The 23,687-nt window shown below is 45.7% G+C and overlaps 1 protein-coding gene across 2 annotated transcripts in view; it reads right to left on the minus strand.

Annotated features, from left to right (window-relative positions):
- Positions 1–23,687, minus strand: part of LOC132816553 (calpain-5-like) — a 112,194-nt gene that overhangs the window by 17,849 nt on the left and 70,658 nt on the right. For both annotated transcript variants that reach the window (XM_060826305.1, XM_060826304.1), the window contains exons 3-7: positions 16,199–16,330; positions 13,627–13,835; positions 5,127–5,319; positions 3,003–3,196; positions 1,142–1,219 (exon numbers count right to left, since the gene is read on the minus strand). In XM_060826305.1, coding sequence (XP_060682288.1) covers positions 1,142–1,219; positions 3,003–3,196; positions 5,127–5,319; positions 13,627–13,835; positions 16,199–16,330 — 806 coding nt within the window. The remainder of the gene's footprint in view (positions 1–1,141; positions 1,220–3,002; positions 3,197–5,126; positions 5,320–13,626; positions 13,836–16,198; positions 16,331–23,687) is intronic.

Consider the following 23,687-nt stretch of genomic DNA (forward strand, 5'->3'; position numbering starts at 1 on the left):
ACAACCCTATCTCTTTACTCAACACAGATCAGGGGAGTCTCTCCTCAGAGTACGAGTTAACATTGAAGCTTTCAACATCATTGCTGAAAATGTGTTGCTGGTTAAAGCGCAGCAGGTCAGGCAGCATCCAAGGAACAGGAAATTCGACGTTTCGGGCTAAAGCCCTTCATCAGGAATTCCTGATGAAGGGCTTTAGCCCGAAACGTCGAATTTCCGGTTCCTTGGATGCTGCCTGACCTGCTGTGCTTTAACCAGCAACACATTTTCAGCTCTGATCTCCAGCATCTGCAGACCTCACTTTTTACTCGAAGCTTTCAACATCACCAAAACAGAACTGTCATTGTTGTTTATGGGAACTTGCTGTGTACAATTTCTTACAATGGCTATATTTCATTGGATGAACAGAACTTTAGGCTGTCCTGAGGCTGTGTGAAGGCACAAACTTTATTAGCTTGTTATTCCCAATAAAACACCACCCTAACAAAACCATTTGTTTTTCTTTATTTAGACTCCTAGAACATGGACATCACTGGCTAGTCAACATCTACTGTCTATCCTGATTGCCCTGGAAAAGGTGGTGGTGAATTGTCTTCTTAAATCTTTAGCCTTAAGAACTATATCCAATTCAATATTTTGGCCTCAACTACTTTCTGTGGTAGAGAATTCCACAGGCTTCCCACACTCTATGTAAAGACATTTCTCCTCATCTCAGTTCAAAATGGCCTCCCCAATATCCATAGACTGTGACCCCTGGTTTGCTCCCACCAGTGGGGAGATCCTTCCTGCATCTACTCTGATCAGGGAGGGTCAGGGATCCATTCTTGTTTTCATTAGCCCTTCCAGCAAGAGTGAAACTTTACGTCCCTTCAATGTTTTCCCATATTTCTCACGCAGCCTCTTGCTCCACCTCAATCTTCCCTTCCTCACACGAATCACTGCTTCCCTCCTCCTGTTCTCAAACCTCGGAGCTTCTTCCCACATCAGAAAGGTGTCAACTCAAAGTTAATGAGGCTGGGAGTCCATGATTGCAGGAACTCAGAAGCGACCATTGATTAACTCTGGAACAATCTAGATTCCAAAAAGCAGAAACTTCAGAAACATCTGATCCATCGACAAAAAGAAGACTCTCTGGAAGACTTACCAGAACTCTCCGTCATCCCGCACGGTGACACCCATTGCTTCACGCTCTCCCTTGCTGACCTTCTGCCACTCTTGAGAGCTGTGAAGACAGATAGTTATTCCAGTCTCCCTAGGCTCTGCATGGAATAAGTCCCATGACCCGCGACTGAAACAGGACAAACAATGAGGCCATGTATAGTGAACAAAGGTGATTCACTTTGGACGTGTGAACCACTTCTGGGTATAATAAAAAAAATTAAAATAAAATTAAGGAGGAAATTCAAGCAGAATGTTTTTACTCACAGACATCAAAGTTCCAAGTTTGTGAGCACTGAAGGGCAATTAATCTAAATTGTTCAAGCCATTGTTAAACCCTAGTCAAGCCTCACTCCTTCAACATATCCATCACTTCCCTTCTCTCTCAGATGCTTTTCTAGATGTACCTTAAACAGATCCATCTCATTCTCTTCAAAAACCCTCATGGTGGTGAGTTCCACATTCTGACGTTCAGATGATGATTATCATGATCTAACTGAATAGTGGAGAAGATATGAGAGCCAAATTGCCTCTTTCTATACAAACATACCAGTAAGGAGCAGGCCAATTGGCTCCTCAAGTCTCCTCTATTCAGTCAGATCAGCCATGATCTTATTACCCCATCCTACTCCAAATGACCTTTCACCCCAATAGCTTATCAAGACTCTATCTTTGCCTTAAAAATAGTCAAAGGCTTTGCTTCTGTTGTCTTTGAAGGCTAGCATTCCAAAGATTCATGATCGTCAGAGAATAAAAAATGTCTCACTCTGATGGACCAGACCAGACCCTCTCAAAGTATATTAAGAAGGTAGCCTAGACCTTAATTTTTTCTTATTTTAAAGGTAAATGTCAGATGTTGTGTTCCAGATGCAATTCGATTGGTCAAACTACTCAGCGTTAAGCAAAACACAATTTATTCAAACACTATCATCAAAATACAACAAAAGGCAGATGAACTTGGAATAACTTAGCTCCCCTAAACACACCCTGTGGCGAAAGGATAATTCAGAAAACAGATCTTGCCTCACATGCAATTCAACAGCCCAGGAAGAGAACCCCCAGCTTTTGGCTGTAATTGAGGGTGGGAGAAATAGCTTCCATTTCTTCAAGGGCCCAGCAGCAACTGCTGCTGAAAACTAAAAACTAAAAAGTTCCTGGTACTGTGGGTTGGAGCTTGACCACACCCATTCAGACTGCTTCTATTGTTCCAGCTTTTAAAACAAAATACCCAAGGCTTCACAAGTTGCTCTTCTCTTGTCCCTCAATCCCTCTCGAAAAGAAACTAGGACAAAACACACGTCTTAAAGCCCCAGCATCTTCACATCACCTCTGTCTTGAATGGTTGACATCTTCTTTTGAACCAGTGACCGCAAGTTCTGGATTCTTCCAGAGCAGGAAAAATCCTTTTTGCTCAGTTTCTCCTCAGGATACTGTCTTCAACTACCCCCATTTTGCCACCCTGCCCCCACCTTCTCCTTTATCTGTAGCTCCCCCCCACACACATACACCCCAGTCCTGAATAAGGGTTACACCCAAAACGTCGACTTCTCCACCTCCTGATGCTGTCTGGCTTGCTGTGTTCTTCCAGCCTCTTGGATTCCAGCATCCACAGTTTTTTTTTATTGTCTCTAACCTCAATTGCTTGCTGTGGCAGAGAACTCCACAGGCTCCCCATCTCTGGGTGAAGAAGTCTCTCCTTATTGGTTATTGTTGTGACTTGACATTGCACCAAGGATCACCTCAGCCAATGCCAACATGGTGAAGCTGAGTGCTGTACCACAGGCCTCACCACATGAAGCTGCACCCCCCCAACCCACACCAAGCTGTCGAAGGGGGGGGGGTCTCACCTGTCACTCCACGCCCCGTTCCATTCCTTTTGACCCCAGGGATTCCTCATCCTGATCATGAAGAGCTTTTCTGCCTTGAAGAAGGCCAGGAGGCCGTGGCCCAGGCGTACTTTCCGGACATCAGTCACGGCGTAGGCGTGGCCTTTCACCAGGCCAGTGCTCAGGCGGGTTTCCATCTCGGCAGCTGATGAGACCTACAGTGAACGAAACAAGCCCCAGGATTAACTTAACACGGAGGGAGCTCATGGGACCCATGATCCCAGGGGCGGGGCGGGGGTGGTGGGATGGGGTGGGGTGGCAGGTTTGGACTGAGCTACATGGGGAAGGTCCAAATGGCCAAATAGGCCAGATGGATGGAGGGGGGGGAAGAGGTCAGCAGGGGAACCACTCTTTGCTGTCAGGGAATGGCAACTGACTTTGTTCAAATAACACACAGGCTCCTCGCTCTTTGGGGTCAAACTCAAACAATACCTCCATGTGGGTGTCAGGTCTTGTACCCTGCACCTGGAGATTTATAGAGATGGCCATTCAGCCTCTCAAGCCTGCTGTACTGTTCAGCAAGATCATGGCTGATCCTCTACCTCCATCTCCAAATCTCCCTTATTTCCCTCAGAGCTGGCAAACATTGACATCAATCTTGAATGCAATCGACGACTGAGCATCCACAACCATCGTGGGTAAAGAATTTCAAACATACGCAACCCTCTGAGTGAGGTGGTAGCTGATTCCTGGTTCTGACACTGTGACCCACCCCACTACGGGCGCAGACAGGTCAGGTGGTGGAGTCAGGAAGCATTGACTGTACTTCAAGAAGACTTTCACCGGTTATAAAGCCTTCCTGAGATAGTAAAACGTCAAAAAGTGTGGTGCTGGAAAAGCACAGCCGGTCAGGCAGCATCTGAGGTGCAGGAGGGTCAACGTTTCGAGCATAAGCTCTTCATCCATGCTTGAAACATTGACTCTCCTGCCCCTCGGATGCTGCCTGACTGACTGTGCTTTTTCCAGTGGCACACTTTTCAAACTGATCTCCAGCATCTGCTGTCCTCACTTTCTTCTGAGACAGTAAAAAGCTTTATATCGAGTCAGAGGGTCATAGAGATGTACAGCATGTAAACAGACCCTTCGGTCCAACTCGTCCATGCTGACCAGATATCCCCAGGGTGGGGGAGACAAAAACTAGAGGGCATAGGTTTAAATTAGATTACTTACAGTGTGGAAACAGGCCCTTCGGCCCAACAAGTCCACACCGACCCGCCGAAGCACAACCCACCCATATCCCTACATTTACCCAACACTACGTGCAATTTAGCATGGCCAATTCACCTGATCTGCATATCTTTGGACTGTGGGAGGAAACCCATGCAGACACTGGAGAACATGCAAACTCCACACAGTCAGCTGCCTGAGGCAGGAATTGAACCCGGGTCTCTGGCGCTGTGAGGCAGCAGTGCTAACCACTGTGCCATCGTGCCGCCCAGGTTTAAGGTGAGGGGGGAAAGATTTAAAAAAGACCTGAGGAGGAACTTTTTCATGGAGTGGGTGGTGCATGTATGAAATGAGCTGCCAGAGGAAGTGGTGGAGGCTGGTACAATAACAACATTTAAAAGGCATCTGGATGGGGATATGAACAGGAAGGATTTAGAGGGAAAAGGGGCAATGGGACGAGATTAAGATAGGATATCTGGTTGGCATGGATGAGTTGGACCAAAGGGTCGGCACGGTGGCACAGTGGTTAGCACTGCTGCCTCACAGCGCCAGAGACTCTGGTTCAATTCCCGACTCAGGCGACTGACTGTATGGAGTTTGTACGTTCTCCCCATGTCTGCGTGGGTTTCCTCTGGGTGCTCCGGTTTCCTCCCACATTCCAAAGATGTGCGGGTCAGGTGAATTGGCCATGCTAAGTTGTCCGTAGCGTTAGGTAGGGGGTAAATGTAGAGGTATGGGTGGGTTACGCTTCGGTGGGTCGGTGTGGACCTTTTGGGCCGAAGGGCCTGTTTCCACATTGTAAGTAATCTAATCTAATCTAGTCTGTTTCCATGGTGTACATCTCTCTGATTCTGAGTGCAGTTTCCTGTTATTATTAGCTCCCTGGTCAACAGCACCAAGTGGAGAGTTGATGGTTACCCTGATCGAGCTGCTGATGAGGCCGTCACGGCTGAACACCTTCAGGAGCTTCTCAAACAGTTGCAGTCTCTGATCCTCCAGGGTGCTGAAGTTCCCCTGGACCAGGTCGATCGGCTCCGAGACACCGCCGGTGAAATCCACCAGAGCATCTGCAGTGTTCCCGCCATCCAGAGATTCATAGCAGCCGGCCAGCCTAAAAGAGAAGCAGCCAGATGGTTTCAGCAGCAGGAACATGCATTTATATAGCGTCTTAACATGGGGAGGATACCCCAGGACAATACCAGACAATTAAATATCTTTAAGGGGGCAGAAATAAATAGATTCTTGATGATCGAATGGGCCTGAAAGAGGATTTGGGGACATATAGGAAGGTGGTTAAAATCTCGATATTACTGAACAGCAGAGTGGCCTCAAAGGGCCAAGTGGCCTGTTCTTGATTAGATTAGAATCTCTAACAGGCCCTTTGGCCCAACAAGTCCATACCAACCCTCTGAAACGTAAACCACCCAGACTCATTCCTCTACCCCGACACTATGACCAATTCACCTGACCTGCACATCTTTGGACTGTGGGAGGAAACCCACACAGACACGGGGAGAACATGCAAACTCTACACAGACAGTCATCTGAGGCAGGAACCGAACCCAGGACCCTGGCACTGTGAGGCAGCAGTGCTAACCGCTGAGCCACCCTGCTGCTCACAGTGTATGTTCCTATGAAATTAGTGAACAAAATACTCAGGCTGAAGGGTAGCGTGGTGGTTGGCAGGGACAAGTTGGACCTAAGGGTCTGTTTCCATGCTGTACATTTCTATGGCTTTATGACCGGGAGAGTAATGGAGGTGGAGAGGGGAGACTAGTGAAAAAGATTCCAGGAGGGAATCCCAGAGTTTAAGTTCCTAGGATCCAGGAGGGGCCACTGAAGGTGCAGCAATTGAACTGGGGTGTTACGAGAGCTCGGAAGAGTACAGATTCCCTCACAGGAATGTAGAGCTTAAGAGGGTTTCAACATTGGAGAGGTCCATATAGGAATTTGAGAACAAGGGTGGGAATTTTTAACACAGTAACAATTCTGGATCAAGAGTCAATGTGGATTATTTGGTGGTCAGGGCTTGGTCTGACTCAGGGCTTGAGCAGCAGAGTTTTGGTCACTCTCAGGTTTTACAGGGATCAGTCAGGGGTGTGTTAGAATAGCTGAGTTTAGAGACATTGAAGGCATGGACGAGGTGAACAGATGAGATAGGGAGAAAGTCGCTCACCAAAAAAAACGAATGCTGCAGATGCTGGAAACCTGATATAAAACAGGAAGTGCAAGAGAAACCTCAGCAGGTCTTTGCAGAGAGGAACAGAGTTACAGTTTCAGATTTCTGAACAGAGGTCACACCAGACTCAAAACATGAATGTTATAGCCAGCTTTTGTTGCTCATCGCTAATTGCCCTTGAGCTGAGTGGCTTGCTCAGGTCATTTCACAGAGTAGTTAAGAATCAACTGTGCTACACTCAGAGACATAGAGATGTACAGCACAGAAACAGACCCTTCAGTTCAACTCGTCCATGCCGACCTGATATCCTAAATGAATCTAATCGCATTTTTCAGCAGCTGCCCCATATCCCTCTAAACCCTTCCTGTTCATATACCCATCCAGATGCCTTTTAAATGTTGTAATTGTCCCAGCCTCCACCACTTCCCCTGGCAGCTCATTCCACACATGCACCACCCTCTGTGTGAAAAGGTTGCCCCGGAGGTCCCTTGTAAATCTTTTCCCTCTCATCCTAAACATATGCCCTCTATTTTTGGACTCTGCCATGCCACGGAAAAGACCTTGTCTATTCACCCTGTCTATGTCCCGCATGACTTTATGAAACCTCACCCCTCAGCCTCAGACGCTCCAGGGAAAACAGCCCCAGCATTTTCAAACTCTCACTATAGCTCAAACCCTGGTAACATCTTTGTAAATCTTTCCTGAATTCTTTCAAGTTTCACAACATCCCTCTAATAGCAGGGAGACCAGAACTGCACACAATATTCCAATAATGGCCTAATTGCTGTGGGCTTGGAGTCACATGGAGGCCAGACCAGGTCAGAGATTCCTCAATGTTCTTTCTTGCCTCCATAAACCGAGCTCTCCTTTGGCCCCACAATTGTTCTGTTGATCCCTTGCGTATTCTTGAGTCCTTTCCCATGTAATGCTTGTAATTGGATATTTAATTAATGCAATTATTGTGCCCATTGTTGCAAGGTTGTTTTGTAAATGATGGGAGTGTAGTGTTGGAAAAGCACAGTGGCCCAGTGGTTAGCACTGCTGCCTCACAGCACCAGAGACCTGGGTTCAATTCCCCGACTCAGGCGACTGTCTGTGTGGAGTTTGCACATTCTCCCCGTGTCTGTGTGGGTTTCTTCCAGGTGCTCCGGTTTCCTCCCACAGTCCGAAGATGAGCAGGTTAGGTGAATTGGCCATGCTAAATTGCCCATAGTGTTAGGTAAAGGGGTAAATGTAGGGGTATGGGTGGGTTACGCTTCGGCGGGTTGGTGTGGACTTGTTGGGCCGAAGGGCCTGTTTCCACACTGTAAGTAATCTAATCTTAAAAAAAAGCACAGCTGGTCAGGCACATCATCAGGAAGGGCTTTTGCCCGAAACGTCGATTCCCCTGCTCCTCGGATGCTGCCTGACCTGCTGTGCTTTTCCAGCACCACGCTCTCACCACTGGGCTCCAGCATCTGCAGCCCTCACTTTCTCCTTGTTTGTAACTGATGCCATTATCAGCTAAAACTATTACTCAATGTTGGGTTCAAATGCCTAATTTTTATCCAATTTGAAATGAACAATTATTTTCCTGTCATTCCCTCACAGGATGCAGGCATCACTAGCCGGGTCAGAATTCAGTGGCCATCAAACTGGATAAAAATTAGACATTTGAATACAATACTGAGAAATGTTTTTACCTAATAATGGTATTGTCTACAAAACAACCTTGCCCATCCCTCATTGTCCTCGATATGGTGATGCCGAGCTGCCATTTTAATACAATCCCTACTTTGAAACTACTTTGATTCCTGAAGAAGGGCTTATGCCTGAAACATCGAATCTCCTGCTCCTTGGATGCTGCCTGACCTGCTGCGCTTTTCCAGCAACACATTTTCAGCTCCTGCTTTGAAACTAGACAGAATGGTTTCAGATTTTGCAGAAAGCAAGGTCAATAGTAAGAACTGAACATGATAATATTGCCGTCACTTTCTTTCTGAAGCAGAGTCATACCGGGTTCGAAACGTGAGCTCTGTTTTCTCTCTCCACAGATGCTGCCAGACCTGCTGACTTTCTTCAGCACTTTGTATTTCAGATCTGCAGCATCTGCAGTTTCTCGCTGCATGTCCCTTCCATAGCTCTCATCTCTCGGGTCATCCTTTAATTTCTTGCAAATAGGCAATAAATAAAACAATCACAGTCCCTTGGGATCTGAAAAAGGTTTCAGTGGACTTTGTCTTAAATGCTCTTATTTTTTAAGGTTAGATTACTTACAGTGTGGAAACAGGCCCTTCGGCCCAACAAATCCACACCGACCCTCCGAAGAGCAACCCACCCAGATCCATTCCCGTACATTTACCCCTTCACCTAACACTACGAGCAATTTAGCATGGCCAATTCACCTAACCTGCATATGTTTGGACTGTGGGAGGAAACCGGAGCACCTGGAGGAAACCCACGCAGATACGGGTAGAATGTGCAAACTCAACACAGTCGCCTGAGGTGGGAATTGAAGCTGGGCCTCTGGTGCTAACCACTGTGCCACCATGCTGCCCATTTTTAAAAATTCCTCTTTTTTGATATATTAGGGTGGAAGTACTGTTATTCTGAACATTTTTAAAAATTTTTCTAAACTATTGCTGTGATTTTGAATTTCTGTCATGCTGAACTTGTTTTCTTTAGTTTTTTTATATTTTTTTTCCCAAAGAATTTGTACTCAAGTATCTGCTTCTATGCACCTAAGATGCAATAAACTTTTCATTGCATTCGTATCAGTATATGGGACAATAAAGTTGATTTAATTCAATTCATTTGGCTTTGCTTCACTGTAATTTAACAGAAAAAAGAACTGAGCTCTCAGAACTGGTGCATTCAGGGGGAAGGGAAAGTGGTCTGAATTTTAAGCATTGTTACTCTTAGCTGAAAATGTGTTGCTGGAGAAGTGCAGCAGGTCAGGCAGCATCCAAGGAGCAGGAGATTCGACGTTTCGGGCATAAGCCCTTCTTCAGGAATGTTTCTGCTCCTTGGACGCTGCCTGACCTGCTGCGCTTCTCCAGCAACACATTTTCAGCTCGATCTCCAGCATCTGCAGTCCTCACTTTCTCCTCATAGTTACTCTTACCCCAGTTCCAAGGTCTCCTTTTGCTTGATTGCCTAAGCACTTTGTCCTGCATAGTCCCTCGGGATCACAGGTGACTCAGCTAAGCACCACACAGTGTGACCCCCATTTATTAAAATTCAATTTTAGCAAGATAAAGTAACACGATTTTGTGTGTTTTTTTAGGGTTTAAGGGGGCTTGAGTATGTATTTCACAAACGTCCCCTTTCACAATTCCAAAATAGTCATGTTGAGAGTAGGATTTCAGTGTATTCATTCATGGAATGAGGGTGTTAAAGGCTATGCACCATTTTTCTCTCTCTCTCTCTCTCTCTCTCTTTCTCCTTCTCTCTTCACACCACCCAGCCACAAAACCCCATCTCTGGTCACACTCCAACAATGGTGCACAAATCAGAAGCACAAAAGAAAATGGAAAGGCATTCCACTTTGGAATTTGCGTCCCCATGGTGACTGGACTCATACTCCAGAATCGAGAGTGTGTTGCTGGAAAAGCACAGCAGGTCAGGGCAGCATCCGAGGAGCAGGAGAAACTACATTTTGGGTAAAAGCCCTTCATCAGACTCCTCACACCACAGGCACCATACTCTCGACTCTGATCTCCAGTATCTGCAGTCCTCACTTTCTCTCACATTGTAGAATCCCAGGCTAATGCTCTTGGGGAAATGGGTTCAACTCACATCAGAGTGAAAGATTCAAATTAAGTTAATAAATTGGAGAGATAAAGCCAGACTCATTGATAGTGACCATGAGATCTTAGTTAATGGTTATAAAAATTCTTCTGATTCACTAATTTCCTTCAGGGAAGGAAACTGCCATCCTTACCCAGTCTGGTATGTATGTGACTCCAGACCCCAAACTGATGTGACTGACTTTTGAGCCACCATCTGAAAAGGCCAAGCAAATCTCTCAGTTCCAGGGCAATTAGAGCTGAACGACAAAGGCTGACTTTGCCAGCAATTCCCACATTCCCATGAACAAAAAATATTGTTTCAACAAAGTTTATTCCTATGAACCTCAGCAGCTGTTCAAATATATTTTAAAATTTTGCTCTGTCTCCAGTTCTGAGTCACCATTGTGTTGTAGGTGTCACCATTGTGAATTTCTTTGAATCTCATTCCCCTGGGCAGTGTCAAACACTCCCTCCAAGTTGCAAGACTGCATTCACGTACAGCTGCTCTGAAGTTCCATGCACAGCGACTGGCACCAGGGCATTGATTGTGGCACTGACCTCCACTTCCGGAAGTTTCTACAGGGGTGCATGGGCTTTGGTTGGCAGTAAAAAAAATTAGCGGGAATACCAATAGTATTCCCCACGGCATTATTGCCTTGCTGACTTGGGATGCCTGTTATTGTGTGATTTAGAAATGTAGAAACATAGAAAATAGGAGTAGGCCATTCAGCCCTTCGAGGTAAAAACAATGACTGTAGATGCTGGAAACCAGATTCTGGATTAGTGGTGCTGGAAGAGCACAGCCCTTCAAGCCTGCTCCACCATGCAATATGATCATGGCTGATCATCCAACTCAGTTCCTTGCTCCCACTCTGTTCCCACACCCTTTGATCCCTTTATCCCTAAGGGTTGCGTCTAATTCCTTCTTGAAAATATTCAATGTTTTGGCCTCAAATGTTTTCTGTCACGGAGAATTCCACAGGCTCACCACACACACCAAGAGGGCAAGACATCCTTCTTCAGTAAGTTTCCCAGTTACTAATCCAGTCTGTTCCTAACCTCAGTGGGGCTATTTGACACTGAGCAGCCTATCTGGCTCCACAGCACTGCTGCATCTCTGCTTCAGCTCTTTGTACACTGAAGCCCTCACCCAGGCCTCTTTCCCATCCTTCTACCCCAATCACTACAATGGCCATGCCTTCAGCAAGCAACTCTGAAAAACCCCTTGCCTCTCCACCTTTCCCTCATCAAGTACCTTTCTCAACACTCAATTCTTGGGCCACACCCTTGCTTCATCCTCTGAGTCTTGCTTTTGTAAGCTCGCACAGACTACCAGGGGGACCTGTTTCTATGCCAGAAATTGGTATGGATGGAAATGGTTACTATAAGCTCCAGTTCTTCACTTCTATGTGACTCCACTTATCAAATCTCAATTTCAGAAAAATAAAGTAACACCATTAGGTATTTTTTCAGAGTTTAAGGGTTTGACTATGTATTTCACAAACTTTCCCAAAATTGAGGGTAGGATTTCAGTGTAGAATTGGTTTATACATTCATGAGATGAGATGAGGGTGTCACCGGCTCAGCAGCATTTATTACCCAGAGGGCAGCTAAGCACTGCCCACAATGCTGTGGGTCTGTAGTCACATGTCAGCTAGACTAGGTAAGGATGGCAGTTTCCTTCCCTAAAGGATATGGGGTTTTCCAACAATCAACATCATTAGACTCTTAATTCCAGATTTTTAAATTTTAAACTGAATTCAATTTCCACCACCTGCCAAGGTGGGAATTTGAACCCTAGGGCCACAGAACATCATCTGGGTCTCTGGATTCACAGCCCAGTGATTCTACCACGAGGCCATCACCTCCTGCTATGTGCTGTCCTATGCCTGCAGAACGCAACATTGCTAAACCAAAACCCACTAGTCTGCTCAACTGAGACCAGGGATGAACACATTCAATGACAAGTTGTGGGCTTGTACTCTCTAAATAGAAAAGGTTAAGAGGAGATTTAAGCCGAAAATGTGTTGCTGGTTAAAGCGCAGCAGGTCAGGCAGCATCCAAGGAACAGGAAATTCGACGTGAAATTCGACGTTTCGGGCATAAGCCCTTCATCAGGAATGATTTTCGCTTCCCCGGTCCCCAACGCCTTATCTTCACGATGGACATCCAGTACACCTCCATCCCCCATCACGAAGGACTCAAAGCCCTCCGCTTCTTCCTTTCCCACCGCACCAACCAGTACGCTTCCACTGACACCTTCCTTCGACTGACTGAACTGGTCCTCACCCTGAACAACTTCTCTTTCCAATCCTCCCACTTCCTCCAAACTAAAGGAGTTGCCATGGGCACCCGCATGGGCCCCAGCTATGCCTGTCTCTTCATTGGATATGTGGAACAGTCCATCTTCCGCAACTACACTGGCACCACCCCCCACCTTTTCCTCCGCTACATCGATGACTGTATCAGCGCTGCCTCATGCTCCCATGAGGAGGTTGAACAGTTCATCCACAAAACGTTCCTGAAGAAGGGCTTATGCCCGAAACGTCGAATTTCCTGTTCCTTGGATGCTGCCTGACCTGCTGCGCTTTAACCAGCAACACATTTTCCGCTCTGATCTCCAGCATCCGCAGACTTTTTACTCAAAGAGAAGATTTAAGGCAAGATACAATGGATGCTGGAAATCTGAAACAAACACAGAGTGCTGGAAAACCTCAGCAGGTCTGGCAGCATCTGTGGAGAGAAAGCAGAGTTAAAGTTTTGAGTGCCCTCTTAAAGCGGACAACCTTATTAAAACATGGAAGATTTTTAGGGGGCTTGACAGGGTAGATATGGAGAGGTTATTTCCCTTGTGGGGGAATCTAAGACCAGAGGGTATCATCTCAGAGTACATTTAAGACAGAATTGAAGAGGAATTTCTTCCCTCAGAGAGTCATGAATCTGTGGAATTCTTTACTGCAGAGGGCTGACAAGGCTGGGTCATTAAGGATAGTATCCAGAAAAATGGAGTTGAAGAGAATCGGATTAGTTATGACTCCATGAAAGGGTAGCAGACAACAATGGGCTGAATGATCTGCCTCTTTGGCTAACGTTATTAGAGAGGAGTTCTGTTGTGAGGCGTGAATAAAGAGGAATTGTTTCTTTCGGCAGCCGGTTCATTAACGTAGGACACTGGTTTAACATAACTACCAACAACAACAAGGCATTTAAAAAAAACACGGTGAGTTGTATTGATGTGAAACACGCTGCCTGAAAGGACATTGAAAGCATATTCAATAGGAACTTTCAGAAGAGAATTGTACAAATTAGTGTTGAAAAGACAGAATGTGAGGGACGGGGACTAATTGGATAGTTCTCCAGAGAGCTAGCACAGACATGATAGGCCGAACGGCTTCTGACTGCGCTGCAAGATTTTAACTCCACACAGTGATGCAGTGTGATTCTGGTCCACCATCTCGATATTACTCACTTGGCGTAAGCTTTCTCCACCAGTGCACTCCAGAACTCATTCTTGGAATTGGAGTGACAGTAGATCAGCTGGCCATTGACTGTAGGCAGTCGGTCATCGACCACGACATCGACCCACTCTCCAAAACGCCAGAAGCGGAAGTGGAAAATTCCGGCGTAGTTGTTCGGTCTGTCCACTGCCCATTCCTGTTCTTTCCAGTCCGGGATGACCTGCGGCCCACAGGGAGAGACAACGAAAGGGGAGTTAGTTGATCAGCTCTTCCCAAAGCTTTGCCCTCTAACCATGCAATTGATCCCAAGACATCCAACCCTTCCCTTTCCCGCTTCTCGGCATGTGCCACCAGTGCCCGTTTATACCGTGGAGACCTCTGGCCATTGGTGATTAGCCACTACCATTCCCTCCGGCAGTCCAGCCAAACCCTTCAGTGCAAGGGAACCCAGCCATTTTAGTCAAGTATGTGGGCGGCACAGTTATATGTAGGAAGGCAGGCAGTGAGGATGACACAAAGAGTTTGCAGAGGGACATAGACAGGTTAAGCAGATGGGTAAAAGAGTTGGCAGGTGGCATATAATGTCAGTAAATGCATGTTTATGTGCTTTAGCATGAAGATTAGAAAAGCTGAATGTTACTTAAGTTTGGAAAGCGACAGCACAGAGGGATGAAAGTGAGGACTGCAGATGCTGGAGATTAGAGTCAAGAGTGAGGTGCTGGAAAAGCCCAGCAGGTCAGGCAGCATCAGAGGAGCAGGAAAATTGACGTTTCAGGAAAAGCCCTTCATCAGGAGGCCTGCTCCTCGGATGCTACCTCACTTGTTATGCTTTGACAGCAGAGGGGGTTGAGGGTCCAGTTGGATAAATCAGAAGAGAGGTGATAGATTTAAAAAGGGACCTGAGGGATATCTTTTTCACATAGACGGTGGTGCATGTATGGAATGAGCTGCCAGAGGAAGTGGTGGGAGTGGTGGAAATTACAATATTTAAAAGGCATCTGGTACATAGGAGGATGGGTTGAGAGGGATATGGGCCAGTTTCCGTGTGAAAAAGTTGCTGTAAGAATAATAGGATGGTTATGGTCGGGGATTTTAACTTTCCAAACATAGACTGGGACTGCCGTAGTGTTAAGGGTTTAAACGGAGAAGATTTTGTACGAAAAAATTTTCTGATTCAGTATGTGGATATATTTATTAGAGAAGGTACAAAACTTGACATACTCTTGGGAAATAGGGCAGGGTACGTGACTGAGGTGTCAGTGTGGGAGCACTTTGGGGCCAGTGACCATAATTCTATTCATTTTAAAATAGTGATATAAACTGGTGGTGGTAGAAGGTTGTTTTTCAGACTGGAGGCCTGTGACCAGTGGAGTGCCACAAGGATCGGTGCTGGGTCCACTACCTTTTGTCATTTATATAAATGAATTGGATGTGAGCATAAGAGGTACAGTTAGTAAGTTTGCAGATGACACCAAAATTGGAGGTGTAGTCGACAGCGAAGAGGGTTACCGCAGATTACAACAGGATCTGGATCAGATGGGCCAATGGTCTGAGAAGTGGCACACGGAGTTTAATTCAAATAAAAGCAAGGTGCTGCATTTTGGGAAAGCAAATCTTAGCAGGATGCATACACTTCATGGTAAGGTCCTAGGGGGTGTTGCTGAACAAAGAGACCTTGGAGTGCAGGTTCATAGCTCCTAGAAAGTGAAGTCACAGGTAGATAGGATACTGAAGAAGGCCTTTGGTATGCTTTCTTTTATTGGTCAGAGTATTGAGTACAGGAATTGGGAGGTCATGTTGCAGCTGTACAGGGCATTGGTTAGGCCACCGTTGGAATATTTCATGCAATTCTGGTCTCCTTCCTATCGGAAAGATGTTGTGAAACTTGAAAGGGTTCAGAAAAGATTTACAAGGATGTTGCCAAGGTTGGAGGATTTGAGCTATAGGGAGAGGCTGAACAGGTTGGGGCTGTTTTCCCTGGAGCGTCAGAGGCTGAGGAGTGACCTTATAGAGATTTACAAAATTATGAGGGGCATGGATAGGATAAATGGACAAAGTATTTTCCCTAGAGTGGGGGAGTCCAGAACTAGAGGGCATAGGTTGAGGGTGAGAGGGGAAAGATATAAAAGAGACCTATAGGGCAACCTTTTCACACAGAGGGTGGTACGGGTATGGAATGAGATGCCAGAGGAAGTGGTGGAGGCTGGTACAATTACAATGTTTAAGAGGCTTTTGAATGGGTACATGAATAGGAAGGGTTTGGAGGGATATGGGCTGGGTGCTGGCAGGTGGGATTAGATTGGGTTGGGATATCTGGTCGGCATGGACAGGTTGGACCGAAGGGTCTGTTTCCGTGCTGTACATCTCTATGATTCTATGCTCATGACCTTCCTTAGTCCTTTAAAACAAAAAGTGTCCATTCTTTTCAGGTCAGTTTCTACATTCTGCCATTTAATCTTCATTTGTAGAGGTGGAAGCCCACGAGAAGGATGCTGCAGTACAGGAATGGTGGTGGGTTGAGCTTGTTTCACCATCATTGCTGTTGTATCTATGAGGCCCGAGGAGAATTTAAGGCCCACTTACCTTCTGCCACAAAGCATCTCTGGAGGCTAAGCAGGAACAAGCAGCGACAAACCAGCAGTTACCCAACTGGCCCTGGTTCAGGTCATGGGCACTCATCCCATCCACAAAGAGGTGAGGGCTGTTACAGATTTCCTGTGGGGGTTAAAGAGAGAGAAAATAAAACACCACCTGAAGCGAGTGTGTGAGGAGAGTTTACATCTTAGCATCTTAATTCGTTCAGATTACACGGCATTCCTCAGTGACTTGTACCTCTTGACTTGGTGACCCAAGGGCGTATTTTCAGTTTCCTTACCCAGCAAGGAATGTACTTGTAGTGGAAGGAATTCAGAACAATTTCACCAGGTGTGTTCCCAGCATGAAGGAACATGCCTGATGAGGAAAGACTGACCTTATAGTCACTGAAGGTTTGGAAGGAGGAGGATGTAGTGATTGTCATGAGGTCAGCCCGGTGGCCTTCTAGAATATGAGTTCCCTGATTGGGGCTGTTAACCTCGAACACTGTCGAGAATAGACAGTACACTGAGGTAAGCGGGGGACTCATCAAAGATTGCTGAACTTTTAACTTATTCCTTTATGTCCCTACCTTAAACAACAAAAGACTTTAAAGGTAAACTATTCCCTTTTATTTATTTTTCTACTATTGAATGAAGCAATGCTTCAGTTTTAAACTCTCATTTCTCTTAGTGCTTTGTACCTAAGTTCTTTTTATACCTCGGTACCATGGAGTCTAAAACTGCACCATGTGTGGAGACATGAAACTCTTTTCACTGTACTTCTGTACTTGAGTACATATGACAATAACATCTAAATCTAAAAATCCATCGGGGAGTCCTGGCTGACAGATATAAACAGGAGTGTCAGGGGTTCTCCTCACTCTAGGAGCCAGCTCTGTGCTAACTGGACCAGTGTCAAGTACTATGTGTGCATAAATAAAGGGTGACTTGGTGTTGGGGTAGTGGTCTCTGTGGAGTTATTTCACAGATGACCTTATTGGTAGATATAAGAATCGGAGGGAGCTTGAAAATAAGGATATAAAGAGCACGCTTCCTTCTTGTGAGAAAATCTGGAACTAGGGGGCACCAATTAAAGATAAATGATGATCCATTTGAAACAGAAAGAAGGAGGAGGAATCTCTTCTCTCTGAGGGGTAGCTATGGAGGCTGTGTCATTGACTATATTGAAGGCTGCGTTAGACAACACTTTGATCAACTAGAGTAAATGCAACAGAGGGCAAACAAGAAACAGTTATGAATATATTGAATGGGAGACCAGGCTTGATGGGCCAAATGGCCTACTCCTGCTCCTATTTCTTACAATCTGTATTTTTGCTGCCAAGTTGTGGCTGTACAAGACATTGGTTAGGCCACTTTTGGAATATTGTATGCGATTCTGGTCTCCCTCCTACAGGAAGGATGTTGTGAAACACTTAAAGGGTTCAGAAAAGATTTACAAGAATGTTGCCAAGGTTGGAGGGTTTGAGCTACAGGGAGAGGCTGAACAGGCTGGGGCTGTTTTCCCTGGAGCATTGCAGGCTGAGGGGTGACCTTCTGGAAGTTTATAAAATCCTGAGGGGCATGAATGGAATACTTAGACTCCCGCCTGTGTTGGAGGAGTCCAGAACTGGAGGGCATAGGTTTAGGATGAGAGGGAAAAGGTTTAAAAGAGACCAGAGTCAATGTTTTCGCACAGAGGGTGGTGTGTGTATGGAATGAGCAGCCAGAGGAAGTGGTGGAGGCTGGTACAATTACAACAATTAAAAGGCATCTGGATATGGACCATGTGCTGGCAAATTGGACTAGATTAGGTTAGGATATCTGGTTAGCATGGATGAGTTTGACTTAACGGTCTGTTTCCATGCTGTACATAGAGTCATAGAGATGTACAGCATGGAAACAGACCCTTCGGTCCAACCCGTCCATGTGAAACAGATATCCCAACCCAATCTAGTCCCACCTGCCAGTACCCAGCCCATATCCCTCCAAACCCTTCCTATTCATATACCCATCCAAATGCCTCTTAAATGTTGCAATTGTACCAGCCTCCACCATGTCCTCTGGCAGCTCATTCCATACACACACCACCCTCTGCGTGAAAAAGTTGCCCCCATGTCTCTTTTATATCTTTCCTCTCTCACCCTAAACTTATGCCCTCAAGTTCAGGACTCCCCGATCCTAGGGAAAAGACTTTGTCTATTTATCCTATCCATGCCCCTCATAATTTTGTAAATCTCTATAAAGTCATCCCTCAGCCTCCAACACTCCAGGTAAAACAGCCCCAGCCTATTTAGCTTCTCCCTGTAGCTCAGATCCTCCAACACTGGCAACATCTTTGTAAATCTTTTCTGAACCCTTTCAAGTTTCACAACATCTTTCCAATAGGAAGGAGACCAGAATTTCACACAATATTCCAACAGTGGCCTAACTAATGCCGTGTACAGCCGCAACATGACCTCCCAACTCCTGTACTCAATACTCTGACCAATAAAGGGAACCATCCCAAAGGCCTTTTTCACTATCCTATCCACTTGCAACTCCACTTCCAAGGAGCTATGAACCTGCACTCCAAGGTCTCTTTGTCCAGAACACTCCCTTGGACCTTACCATGAAGTGTACGCGTCCTGCTAGGATTTGCTTTCCCAAAATGCAGCACCTCACATTTATCTGAATTCATCTCCACTGCCACTTCTCAGCCCATTGGCCCATCTGGTCCAGATTCTGTTGTAATCTGAGGTAACCCTCTTCGCTATCCACTACACCTCCAATTTTGGTGTCATCTGCAAACTTACTAATTTCACCTCTTATTCTCGCATCCAAATCGTTTATGTAAATAACAAAAAGTAGAGGACCCAGCACCGATCCTTGTGGCACTCCACTGGTCACAGGCGTCCAGTCTGAAAGACAACCCTCCACCACTACCCTCTGTCTTCTACCTTTGAGCCAGTTCTGTATCCAAATGGCTAGTTCTCCCTGTATTCCATGAGATCTAACCTTACTAATCAGTCTCCCATGGGGAACCTTGTCGAACGCCTTACTGAAGTCCATGTAGATCACATCTACTGCTCTGCCCTCCATCAATCTTCTTTGTTACTTCTTCAAAAAACTCAATCAATTTTGTGAGACATGATTTCCCACGCACAAAGCCATGTTGACTATCCTGAATCAGTCCTTGTCTTTCCAAATACATGTACATCCTGTCCCTCAGGATTCCCTCCAACAACTTGCCCACCACCGAGGTCAGGCTCACCAGTCTACAGTTCCCTGGCTTGTCTTTACCGCCCTTCTTAAACAGTGGCACCACGTTTGCCAACCTCCAGTCTTCCAGCACCTCACCTGTGACTATTGATGATACAAATATCTCAGCAAGAGGCCCAGCAATCCCTTCTTTAGCTTCCCACAGAGTTCTCGAGTACACCTGATCAGATCCTGGGGATTTATCCACTTTTAACTGTTTCAAGACATCCAGCACTTCCTCCTCTGTAATCTGGACATTTTGCAAGATGTCACCATCTATTTCCCTACAGTCTATATCTTGCATATCCTTTTCCACAGTAAATACTGATGCAAAATATTCATTTAGTATTTCCCCCATTTTCTGTGGCTCCTTGCTGATCCTTGAGGGGCCCTATTCTCTCCCTAAATACTCTTTTGTCCTTAATATATTTGTAAAAACCCTTTGGATTCTCCTTAATTCTATTTGCCAAAGCTATCTCATGTCCCCGTTTTGCCCTCCTGATTTCCCTCTTAAGTATACTCCTTCTTCCTTTATACCCTTCTGAGGATTCACTCGATCTATCCTGTCTATACCTGACACATGTTTCCTTCTTTTTCTTAACCAAACCCTCAATTTCTTTAGTCATCCAGCATTCCCTATACCTACCAGCCTTCCCTTTCACCCTGACAGGAATATACTTTCTCTGGATTTTTGTTATCTCATATCTGAAGGCTTCCCATTTTCCAGCCGTCCCTTTACCTGCGAACATCTGCCTCCAATCAGCTTTCAAAAGTTCTTGCCTAATACCGTCAAAATTGGCCTTTCTCCAATTTAGAACTTCAACTTTTAGATCTGGTCTATCCTTTTCCACCACTATTTTAAAACAAATAGAATTATGGTCGCTGACCCCAAAGTGCTCCCCCACTGACACCTCAGTCACCTGCCCTGCCTTATTTCCCAAGAGTAGGTCAAGTTTTGCACCTTCTCTAGTAGGTACATCCACATACTGAATCAGAAAATTGTCTTGTACACACTAAAGAAATTCCTCTCTATCTAAACCTTTAACATTATGGCAGTCCCAGTCGATGTTTGGAAAATTAAAATCCCCTACCATAACCACCCTATTATTCTTACAGATAGCTGAGATCTCCTTACAAGTTTGCTTATCTATTGCCCTCTGACTACTGGGGGGGGGGTCTATAATACAATCCCAATAAGGTGATCATCCCTTTCTTATTCCTCAGTCCCACCCAAATAACTTCCCTGGATGTATTTCCAGGAATGTCCTCCCTCAGCACAGCTGTAATGCTATCCCTTATGAAAAATGCCACTCCCCCTCCTCTCTTGCCTCCCTTTCTATCCTTCCTGTAGAATTTGTATCCTGGAACATTAAGCTGCCAGTCCTGCCCATCCCTGAGCCGTGTTTCTGTAATCGCTATGATATCCCAGTCCCATGTTCCTAACCATGCCCTGAGTTCATCTGCCTTCCCTGTTAGGCCCCTTGCATTGAAATAAATGCAGTTTAATTTATTAGTCCTACCTTGTCCCTGCCTGCCCTGATTGTTTGACTCACTTCTGTTCTCAGCTGTACCCGTCCCAGATCGATCTCTTTCCTCACTATCTCCCTGGGTCCCATCCCCCACCCCCCACCCCCACCACCTTACTAGTTTAAATCCTCCCAAACAGTTCTAGCAAATTTCCCTGCCTGTATACTAGTCCCCTTCCAATTTAGGTGCAATCTGTCCTTCTTGTACAGGTCACTGCTGCCCCAAAAGAGATTCCAGTGATCCAAAAATGTGAATCCTTCTCCCATACACCAGCACCTCAGCCATGCATTCATCTGCTCTATCCTCCTATTCCTGCCCTCACTAGCTCATAGCACTGGGAGTAATCTAGATATTACTACTCTTGAGGACCTCCTTTTTAAATTTCTGCCTCACTCTCTGTAATCTCCCTTCAGAATCTCAACCTTTTACCTTCCAATGTCATTGGTTCCAATATGGACAATGACCTCCTGCTGCACCCTCTCTGAGACATCCTTGATCCTGGCACCAGGGAAACAACACACCATTCTGCTTTCTCTCTGCTCGCCGCAGAAACGTCTGTCTGTACCTCGGACTAAAGAATCCCCTAACACAACTGATCGCTTTGAAGCCGACGTACCCCTCGTTTTATTAGAGCCAGTCTCAATACCAGAAACTTGGCTGTTCATGCTATGGTCCCCTGAGAATCCATCACCTCCTCTCTATGACTTTGACATACGGCTGATCAGCTAGTGTTACGTCCAAAAGATGGACTTCAGAAAGCAATACAGGCAGCATTTGCAATCAGTCATGAACGTTATTTTCGAAACAACCTTTCTAGTTCAGAGATGGTACGACACACCTCTGCAGTAGTGAGAAGTTCTGGCTCAATGATAGGGTCACTACCACTGCATCGCATGCAGCAATGAGACTGAAAGGTATTTAATTTACTTCTCCTGCGTTTAAGTCATTTCTGTAATCACAATTCCCAACTGATCATTTCAACCAGGTAATTTCCTCAGTCAATTAAGCGTCACCAGGCTAGCTGTAATAATAATGCCAGTCAACAGAGACTAAGTCTATTGTCAATTAGCCATCATCAGTTACTCGTTAATCTTCATTAAACCCCAGAACCAACAGTTCTCCCTGTGCCATGGAAACACAACATGTACAAGAACAGAACAGAGAATTAGAATCATAGGGTCATAGAGATGTACAGCCTGGAAACACACCCTTCGGTTCAAATTGTCCATATCGACTAGATATCCTAAATTAATCCAGTAGGAGAAAGTGAGGACTGCAGATGCTGGAAATCAGAGCTGAAAATGTGTTGCTGGAAAAGCGCAGCAGGTCAGGCAGCATCCAAGGAGCAGGAGAGTTGACGTTTCAGGCATGAGCCCTTCTTCAGGATTCCTGAAGAAGGGCTAGTGCCCGAAACGTCGATTCTCCTGCTCCTTGGATGCTGCCTGACCTGCTGCACTTTTCCAGCAACACATTTTCAGCTCTAAATTAATCCAGTCCCATTTTCCAGCATTTGGCCCATATCCCTCTAAATCCTTCCTATTTGTATACTCATCCAGATGCCTTTTAAATATTGTAATTGTACCAGCCTCTGCCACTTCCTCTGGCAGTTCATTCCATATACGCACCACCTTCTGCATGAAAACATTCCTGTAGGTCCCTTTGATATCTTTCCCCTCTCACCCTAAACCTATGCCCTCTAGTTCTAGACTCCCCCATCCCAGGGAAAAGACTATTTACCCTATCCATGTCCCTCTTGATTTTATAAACCTCTATGAGGTCACTCCTCAGCCTCCGACGCTCCAGGGAAAACAGCCCCAGCCTGTTCAGCCTCTCCCTGTAGCTCAAATCCTCCAAACCCGGCAACATCCTTGTAAATCTTTTCTGAATCCTTTCAAGTTTTACAACATCCTTCTTATAGGAAGGAGACCAGAATTGCACATAATATTCCAATTGTGGCCTAACCAATGTCCTGTACAGCCGCAACATGACCTCCCAACTCCTGTACTCAATACTCTGAAACGACACAGCAAGCCCAAGCAGTTCACATCTGTAATGAGATCAAGAATTGGTTACAAGGTTCTCACCTGAGAAACAGACAAAGAAACAGGGAGAAAAACTAAAGTACCACAGATGCTGGAATCTGTACCGAAAACTAAACAATGCTGGAGATCATAGCAGGTCCAGCAGCATCATAGAGCTAACATTTCATGACTAAATGACTTTTCATCAGAGCTGACAAGTGTGGAGGGGGCAGGATTTATGCCATCGTGAGGGAGTAGAGTGCTGCGGGAGAAAGGGTGATGAAAGAGCAGATTAAGTGATTGGAATGTGAGAATGGCAGAACAATGGCGTGTCTTACTGCCAGACTGGGAAGGACAGACAGTCCCAGTGGAGTGGGGGAAGGGGAGAAAGGACATGCTGACAGAGAATGTAACAAGTAAAGCTCAAATGAGAAAGTGAGAACTGCAGATGCTCAAGAGTCAGAGTCGAAAAGCGTGGTGCTGGAAAAGCACAGCTGGTCAGGCAGCATCCGAGGAGCAGGAGAATCGACATTCCTCAACTCTCCTGCTACTCGGGATGCTGCCTGACCGGCTGTGCTTTTCCAGTGCCACACTATTAGACTCCAGAACTAAAGCTAAAAGAAAGGGAAGAAATGGGCGTGAGTTCATAACCTGAAGGCGTTGAATTCAAATGAAGTCTAGAATGTCGTAAAATGCCTTGTCTGTGATTTC

Source organism: Hemiscyllium ocellatum, chromosome 6 (assembly GCF_020745735.1).
Source record: "Hemiscyllium ocellatum isolate sHemOce1 chromosome 6, sHemOce1.pat.X.cur, whole genome shotgun sequence".
Taxonomy (NCBI): Eukaryota; Metazoa; Chordata; class Chondrichthyes; order Orectolobiformes; family Hemiscylliidae; genus Hemiscyllium; species Hemiscyllium ocellatum.